General features: G+C 40.7%; 2 protein-coding genes across 2 annotated transcripts; both read right to left on the bottom strand.

Moving 5' to 3' along the window:
• On the bottom strand, window positions 1-3,198 carry LOC311111478 (large ribosomal subunit protein eL13). Its single transcript, XM_084154213.1, has 6 exons — window positions 3,162-3,198; window positions 2,566-2,683; window positions 2,136-2,277; window positions 1,377-1,550; window positions 587-643; window positions 1-207 (listed from the first exon to the last, which is right to left on the bottom strand). Exons 2-6 carry the CDS (start codon window positions 2,667-2,669, stop codon window positions 49-51), a joined length of 636 nt encoding a protein of 211 aa, XP_084010339.1. The 5' UTR covers window positions 2,670-2,683; window positions 3,162-3,198; the 3' UTR covers window positions 1-48.
• A 1,468-nt stretch (window positions 3,199-4,666) lies between these two features.
• LOC311111784 (glycine cleavage system H protein, mitochondrial-like) lies at window positions 4,667-8,710 on the bottom strand. The gene is made up of 5 exons (XM_084154615.1): window positions 8,459-8,710; window positions 6,848-6,927; window positions 6,356-6,419; window positions 6,115-6,246; window positions 4,667-5,782 (listed from the first exon to the last, which is right to left on the bottom strand). Exons 1-5 carry the CDS (start codon window positions 8,607-8,609, stop codon window positions 5,685-5,687), a joined length of 525 nt encoding a protein of 174 aa, XP_084010741.1. The 5' UTR covers window positions 8,610-8,710; the 3' UTR covers window positions 4,667-5,684.
• Between the last annotated feature and the right edge of the window lie 814 nt (window positions 8,711-9,524).

Genomic DNA, 9,524 nt, shown 5'->3' with positions numbered 1-9,524 from the left:
GAATTTGTACATGTTTTTATTTTTGAAAGTTCCATAGAAACTAACGGTTTATTTCTTCTTGTCAATACTCTCTGCTTCCGCCTCCTTTGCCCTCTTGGCACGGATACCGAAGAGACGAGCATTGGCACGGGCCATACGCAGGCTGGCGAAAGCCTTGAAGTTCTTCTCATCTTCAGAAATCACCCTGGCCTTCTCCTTCTTATGCACCTGCAGCACAGGGAGAAGACCCCAATTACAACCATGTTGATGTAAAGATACACTCAAGAATAGAAGGGCTAGTAGAGGGCATTTCAGACAAAGAGAAAGTAAAATACAATTAATGGATTAGGCTCGAGTCCCATGTTATTACTCAATTATTGAATTATTTATGTGTCCACGTCTGTAAGTTAAGGCACAGCACACAATCTGGCAGTCATCAGATAATAGGTTCAAAGAGAATCATCAAGGTAATACAGAGATTCCGGAGAATTTGTCATCACTTGACTGCTGAAAGAGCTCTAACAATGTATTCAATACATATACTCAAGATACTAATCTTACATCCTCCAATTATGACCATTTTTTGGGTGAATTGAGTGATACGTACATTCTTGATGGGCATGACAGCCCCAGAGAGCTGCGTGGCCATCTTGAGTTCCTCCTCCTGGAGAAAGGGAAAGGTTTTAATACGCGCAGGAAAAGTAACATCTACCATGAGCACATTCAAGACGGTGCAGTCAATCTAAAACGCTACTGGGGTGAAGAGAAGACATTTCAAACATTTAATTGCACACCACCAACTGATTCTAAAACTACAATGGCGCACGTAAACAAAGTAGTCCCATAAGTTGTAGTCCAGATAACCATGCAGAGCTGTTATGTGTAAACAATATTTTTAATGACATTCCAACACTGTCCACCAATATGTCTAAGACAGCACAAAATGCAGTAAAAACTTCTCAAAGTCTCCACAGACTAGCTTGAAGCCCAATTTCCACACCTTAACTCCAAAATGTCTTTGCTAACAGGTCATTCCAGAAACTACAGAATGGGCACTGGACACATGAAACCAGCAGTCATCAGATAATAGGTTCAAAGGTAATCATCAAGGTAATACAGAGATTCCGGAGAATTTGTCATCACTTGACTGCTGGCCCAGTGCTGCTCACAATCCAGGTTTCCTCATCACAATTTCACTCATTGCCCCATTTATGAGCAAGTTTTCTGAAATCACTTTTAACAGGGAATGTTATGCATGACTGCTGAAATCATCACACTGCAAATGTTTATAATCTGACCCTCAAATTAGGCAATCACTTTGAATCATTTGACAATATGGTTATGCGTGCCCATATGTTTATAAACACTCAACCCGATGTTCTATGACTGACACTTACAGTGCTGTCTCCCTTCTTGGGTGCGGAGGCCTTCCTGGGGAAGAGGATGAGCTTGGAGCGGTACTCCTTCAGGCGCTGTACATTGGCCTGCAGGGACTCCGATGACCTGTTGCGACGGCGGGAGTCAACCGAGATGCCAATTGTGCGGGCTGTCTTCTTGTGGATACCGGCGGCCTGGAATACACAAAGCACATGCAAGACAGTGAACCAAATAATAATAAGCCATTTATCAGACGCTTTTATCCAAAGCGACTTACAGTCATGTGCGCATACATTTTTACATATGGGTGGTCCCGGGGATCGAACCCACTACCCTTGGCGTTACAAGCGCCGTGCTTGAGGAATGTTGGACATTTAGTTGCTAGCCATGCCTACACTTTTAGAAGTGTGAAGGCTTGCACATAAATCAATACAAGTAGATTTGCTACATTCAGGCAAAAAGCATGCAAAAAATAAAATTGGTTAATAACTGGCTCGAGACCCATATTATTACTCGATTGACTAGCTTTAATTGAGTTTTTTTGATATGCACAACACATTAAATTAAGCAAACATCAGCAAATAGGTTCAAATTGAATCATCAAGGAGGTACAGAGATTCCGGAGATTTGTCAACACTTGACTGCTGTAAACGGTTTTAGTAGTCAGCAAGCTAAAATATATGCAATAAATTCACACCGGTCTTTCACTCTGTCTAAACACTGCCTAAACCGGAAGGATATTATTCAAAAGGTAAATGTACTGTTAATATTCCTCTTACCTTGAGCTCCTCCAGGGTGAAGCCACGTCCGGCGCGCACCTTGGTGTGATACCTGATGGTGGGACACCTGACTTGAGGCCTAAGGGGTCCGGCCACAGGACGTGGAGCAATACGACGAGCCTTGATCTGACGGGCCTTTCGCCTGAAAAACAAATACTCTGTTCATATATAGCAAGTTATATTTGAATGATCTCCATCACATCCATACAGCCGCAGGCATGTCTTGCACAGCTACACACCAGAATTACACCATAGCATCATTCAATCCATACAGCTAGTTAACCAACTAGGTACGTCACATAAGCATGTTAGTTAATAGCTGTTAGGTTTGCATACAGTGGACGTTTGAAACGTCAGACACTTCAACCAAACGTTAGCATTTATCCAACCATTATACTATATTTAACCAAAGTAACTAATCAAGGGCTACCTGCGAGTCTTCCTTGCAGGCTGGTTGAACCAGGTGCGCACCCTCGTCTGCCAGTCTTTGTGGAAGTGGGGGTTCAAAAGCATGCCATTCCGGCTGGGTGCCATGGTTGCCTACTTCCCTGAAACAGAAGTCGACACTAACACATGTAGGCGTAGAAGCTATTCACATTTAGCAATAAGATCAGACCATCTAGCTGAGGAATAAATGGCTGACGAGTTTGGTTTGGTTTGGGGGGTCAACGATGGATTACAACAAACAGACGGAACAATAAAAGTATATTTTACTGTGATAATGACTCCGTAAACTTTTGAGGTAATTGTCGATAATCAAGATCATTATCGACAGGTTGGTGACAATGAAACGTGTAACGTCACTGACAACACAGATATACATGCGTCTGCAACCCAGGTAGGTTATGACTGCTAACCAATTTCAAGTACTGAGCCTTAATCTCAACAAACTCATCAATAGTAATATATTCGGAACGGCAACATCATACACTTTCGCAATAAATGCATAACAGTCACACCAACTTCGATATATTGGAGGATTAAGAGCGATTTCGTTTGAAAGATAGTGAGCTTATTTTCACATACCGTCTGGGGCGGAAAATGGCCGAAAGGAAAAAGGAAGTCCTAAAGCAGTGCATTGTGGGATATATAGATGGCACCCAATGGTAGACGCAATGGATTGTCAACCGGATGTACTACATTTCACGTGTGAAGAGTGGTATAAAAATATACAATCAATCTTTGATTATTTATTTGATTATTTCTTTATTTCTTTATATCTTGTTCAGAATACATTCAGATCGAATGAGTTTTTTGGTTAGTAAATCAAATCTTCTTAGTTTTGGGATAATGCTGAGTAATAACGTGCTTTTTATCCCGAGTGGTGCAGTGGTCTAAGGCACTGCATCGCAGTGCTAGCAGTGCCACTAGAGATCCTGGTTCGAATGCAGGCTCTGTCGTAGCCGGCCGCGACCGGGAGACCCATGGGGCGGCGCACAATTGGCCCAGCGTCGTCCAGGGTATGGGAGGGAATGGCCGGCAGGGATGTAGCTCAGTTGTGGGTTCGATTCCCACGGGGGGCCAGTATGAAAAAAATAACAATAATGTATGCACTCACTAACTGTAAGTCGCTCTGGATGTAAAATGTTATACCCTAATACAATACATATTGAAACAACCATTATGCATGCCTGACAGTTTATTTGTTCAATAACTAATGGTCGTCCACCCAAATCTGAGTTATTGCTGATGTATGTTTGTAGGTACACCACAAGGGGTCACTGCAGCCCCACAATAAAGTTACACACATTTCACTTATGGACCTGTTCAGACAGTCTTTTGCATATGAGCCTATTTCTCTGAGTATCCCCCAATTTTCCATTCTCATTGTTGTAATGATAATTATAAATTACATGTTTTCATTGTAGGAGTGTTGTGTATTAAACCCTAATACTTTATTGAAATCATAGTAAAGATATGCGGCATGCAATATTTAAAGTGCACATAAACAGCAACCCCATCACTCTGCTCATTGTGTCAAGAGAGGACCATCCCTGTCCGACAGCCAAATTCTATTCTCCTGTAAAGTAGTAAATCCCCATGCCCCTTCATAATCAAAGTCAAAGATATGCTCTGTTTCTCTGCTGCACTGATTCTGTGCCCACTTTTGCCATTAATCATTGATCAACCCTCCCCTGCACCTCATCTCTATCTTAATCTAAGGGCAAAAGTCAAGGTGTGCCGAGCTTTAATGTAGCAACGAGAAGCAGCCAGTGTCATCAGCACGCGTTTCACTAGTGCTTCTATCCCCGTGGTTTTTCACCAGTTAGGCATCAGAACAAAAAGGTATAGTGTATAAAGCAGGGTAATTTCTAGGAATAGGTCCACACACACCCTTTATAGAATGGGCAACTTGTCATTTATAATGTAAACTACTGAACCATTAACTGACTGGGCTGACTATATGTTAATATATCAATGATGATACTGTGTAGCTATATTAAATGTGTTAATATCACTGAAGTGTAACTTTCGGTAACTTGTTTTCATCTATTAGCTTGAATCACTTGGGTTGGAAAATACAGCAGCAGTATATCAAATAAAATTTTATTGGTAGCATACACAATTTAGCAGAGGTTATAGCAGGTGCAGCGAAATGCTCCTAACAATGCAGTAAAAATGTCAAACAAGTACACAAATAATCAAAAACAAGATATCATGTCAGGAAAAATCCAGTTAACCCAAATAACACTATCAGTAATCCAAATGCAATCTATGCATATATAGGCCTACACCAAAAATATATACTAAGAATTATATGTATAGCAGTAGATATATTAGTAAGCTATGTCAACAATCCAGTATAATAATACAGGCGGTGTAACAAAAATGCAATATATCCCACATATTCCAGATGTCACCTCAAAATATGAAAATATCCCAAATAGAATTGATTCTTGCTTAATTTGTGCTTTAGTCTTTTGTTCTAAAGAAGGTTATCTTGCTGAAGAATGTGAATCTACAAGTGTGGGAGTCTTTGGAAGTGCCAGGCTGCCAGCCAAGGTTAGGTTTTGACTAGTCTTGCATTGCCAGACACCAAACTAGGTTTTGACTATTAGATAAGGACTCAAGGTGGTTTATGTAAAGCAAGTGAATAGTACTGTATACAATTCTTCCCACCAGAGGGAATATAAAAGTCATAATGAAAAAAACAATGGATTGTCTGTTGTATTTATTTTATCTGACTTCATTTCCAATCACTTTCCAACCTGTTGCCACTTCTCAATTTTTTTTTCAGTCCAAACAAAGCACCTGAAATAATTAAACCTTATGGTCGTACCAACAGGATTTATCGTTGTGTCAACAGGACTTATCGTTGTGCCAACAGGACATGGGAACAAACACATCAGGTTGTCTTGTGGTTTCATCAGCAATAAGCACCTAGGTTATCTTGGTGATTAAACAATTACAGTCCAAATAAATATGGCTACTTTACATAATCTCATTTTAGCTGAGATTTTACAGCCAGTCCAGATAGGATTAGTGTGAAAGACCTGTAATCAACATTAAAAATAACATTTAAAAAAAGAACATGGAGAGTCGAGCAGTCTACTCATCAAGTGATTTGACAAATTTCTCATAGGAACCATCGTCCATGAGGCCATCAAGTTCTGCTGGGTTGTCAATAGTCATCTTAATTAGCCAGCCTGAAAATCAAAGAGGAGAGCAACCATCAGTAACATTGTCAGGAGAGGGGGTTTAATAGTGTGTCCACTGATTATTCAACAACATAAAATCATATAAGGAGGTGGCAGGTACCCCAGCCACTAAGAGCGTTGGGCCAGTAACTGAAAGGTTGCTGTTATCGAAACCCCAAGCCGAATAGGTGACAAATCTGTCGATGTGCCCTTGAACAAGACACAACCCTAATTTGCTCCTGTAAGTCGCTCTGGATAAGAGCATCTGCTAAATGACTAAAATGTCAAACATACTTATCAACTGATTTGTTATGTCACTTTGTCTTGCCTAAGATACTCACCCCCTTCGTAGCAGGATTTATTCACTAGTCCAGGGTTGTCTGCCAGCTCTGTGTTGATTTCAGTTATCTCTCCAGTCAGAGGAGAGTACAGCTCACTAGCAGCCTTCACGCTTTCCAAAGCACCAAACTCATCTGCAACACAAGCAAAGGACATGCATGACCCTCCTTATTGGCAACAAAGCTTGTGGTCACAATAGTAATTTACTTGTGGGAGGAAACTTAAAACCTGAAAAATACTCACCCATTTGTTCAAGTTTTTGCCCCACCTCAGGGAGTCCACAATACACCACATCACCTAATGCTTGCTACAATGGAGGGACACAAATTCTAACATTTTAGCAGATACAGCTTTCAGAATTTGCAACACAAAATATTCATATTTTAAGTATAGATTGAGGAAATTCTGGGAAGAATCCTAACGTCTAACTGATTTCATAAAGCATAAAATAAGGCCAATGAAAGTTGTGGTAAACGTCAAGTTAGTCCACAAATATCAGATTGGCCCTCAAATAATTTTAAGCCAGGCGTAATACAATTAATCAATTACCCTAAACAATAGTCATACATTTCTAAAATTGCCCATTCTGGTATATGTCTTTGTATTGCAGGACAAAGTACAAAGTTCCAAAATAAATCTCAAGACAATACAGGCATTATGTAGACCAATAAATGTCAGATTGTCAGTAATTTAGCACACTAAATCATTGATAAAAGTATCAACCAAACTGCCGACCTGAGCAAAATTGCTGATGCCAACTGTGCCAACTCCTCCCTCTACTCGTACCCACTCATGCTTGTCTGTGAATTTGAGGGCTGTAAAAATAGATTCACGTCAGATAACGGGATGCATGTGCATAAACTAAGTACCCATCCCAAACATTGTCCTTGTTATTGACTGTCCAAAGGACACTAATGTACTATGGACCAGAGCCAAAAAGTACTGTGCAAAACTGCAAACCTTATTTAAAATACTGCACAGTGGCAAACTATACCATTCATGATTCTGAACATGCACTTTCCCACATTCAGTCCTGTAATGTCAAACAAGATGTGAATTGTATTACTATCACCATGGTGATGCCAATTGCTCATTCAGTGTACCACGCATTCTCTAGCTATTACTGTATATTGTAGTATGGTTGTACACAGTATGGGTGGTGGGAGGGAGCACCCACATTTAACAGTTCTCTATTGGTTGAAATGAAAAACATCCTTCCTCTAATCTGCTATGTGGGCTGTTCATTCTATTAAATTAACTAATAATCATTTTATACTATTTTGGACAGATGCAATCCACATTTTAAGCAAGAAACATTAAAATATGGTTTATGTCAAATGCTGTCACGTTTCCGATACCCTGGGGAGGAATTAAATGCCTCAACAGTTTCCAATGCTAGCATCAGTTCATGCAGAAAAAATACAGGTTTGAACCAGATTGTGAACTGTGCAAAATGCTGAGGCATGGCTGGATTGTCTAAAATACTCAGGGGAGAGCCTTCCCTTAATAGAGATCTTCAATATAATTTATAGAGTAAAACACCCCCCACATAAAACACCATACATGTATTTGCCATTTTCAGCCTACAAATTTAGGAAATAAAGTAAATATGCTAAATATAGATGTATGCTCAAATGTGTTAGTTCAGGCCAGTATTTCACTGGCTATGTCCAAACTCGTGTGTGACTTGCTCTATGTAATTATCCACTACATTGGGGCACGAGACAGTGGGTGTCTGAGTGCCTAACAAGCCCTAATGTTTTTTTAAGGCCGTGGATAGTAGACCCAGCAAATCGTTCCAAGGTCAAGTTAAACCTCTGATAGATTACACTGTAAAACATTGTTTAAGAAAATGAAAACTTTAATTCGACCTGGCTACTTTTGGGGACAGTTTATGTAAAGCGACCATATAATTCAAAATGTTACGGTTAAACCAACCTATCGCGGGGACCGTTGTTCGACAGGGCTGGTCAGGGAATCCCAAAATTCCATTGGAATTCCATAAAATGAAAGAACTTGATTTCTGTCTGGGAATAACTACAGAGAATATTTTACTTTTAGACCACGTAACGGTCAGCATTAGGCTACTTTTTATTTGACCCATCGACCAAACTTTATCGTAGCAGGGCATGCGTTCTGAACTGCTTACAAAACTGGACATGTTGATCACAAAATTCAAATCGCAGTTCACGCTCTCTCACTGACGTGTAAAAATGTACGGTGGTAAAGTGACCAAAACAGCGTGAGATTATTCCCCCTCAGCGACTGGAATGTGTAGCCACAGACCCGTACATCAATTGTAATGTTGATAAATCTAATTTGGGCAACATTGTAACAAATTGTTACCTGTGGACAGTCGCGAGGCCGTGCTCAGTGTCCGTGCGGTGTTGGCCTTCCATAAGAACCGATTTGCGGAGATCTGTACAGGTCGAGAAAGCTGAAGCAGTACTGGGGAAAAGTTGGCAGAAAGGCACCGGAACGCTACTCTCATCGCCATCTTCACAGTGTCGGCCGAAAAGATTACACATGCAATTGACTGAGTGGAGCGCGCACCATTACCATTTGCGCGCTCTCGACATGAAATAGAAGCGGCTTTTCGTGCACTGCACCCGCAGGACTTTGTGGAAGTTGGACCGTATTTGCCGATAAGGGTTTTCCTTATATGGATACTCTGAAGGCGTAATAGATGCACAACATAATATTTAGGATACTAATTGTTTTTTCGCATAGTTGGTAGTGTTAGATGTTCTTCTGTCTATTGGTGTACTCTGCATCTTTATGGCATTGTAGACCTAACCATAAGGTTTTCGGCGCGTTCCTCTGCCCAGGCGTTGCTGAAGCATGCCATATTTTACACCGCCTGGGTATGTATTTTAACTATCAGCAAACCACATCAAATGTTATAACAATCTGTCAATCGATGACAGTCGATGCCGTGGCACGCAACCATTGGTTGATTCATGCAGCGTCTGAGCAGGGGAACGCGACCATTCTCTTATGCTTGGTAGATCGTATAAACTGGGTTGATTCTAAATCGTTTTCCCTTCATGAATATTACAGCTCTAACCCCATCACTGTTTCAATTGTATCCGTGTTCTATTGTACTGTAGTACACAACTGCTGAGATCGGGCAACAGTTCCTAGGACCTAGTGTTGCTTTCATTAAACAAATGCTGGTTTTCTTGGTAGACTTCACACTAGGGTCCTACAGTACTTTGCAGCATGACTAGAAAGTAACTGGACTGCATTCACTGAAAATGAACTTACCAAATATCTACCTCCTCTAAAGGTATTGCACACAAGTCATCCCACATAATCCTTTCTTAGGGGATCCAAATGGGTGGGGTGCACCTTGGCCATCAAGAGTTCAGTCACCAGGGGTGTATTCATTATGTCTTGCAATGGAAACAGT

Source organism: Coregonus lavaretus (assembly GCF_964263955.1).
Source record: "Coregonus lavaretus genome assembly, chromosome: 37".
Taxonomy (NCBI): Eukaryota; Metazoa; Chordata; class Actinopteri; order Salmoniformes; family Salmonidae; genus Coregonus; species Coregonus lavaretus.
Note: the sequence above shows the minus strand (reverse complement) of the source record. Positions and strands in the feature narration are given on the sequence as shown.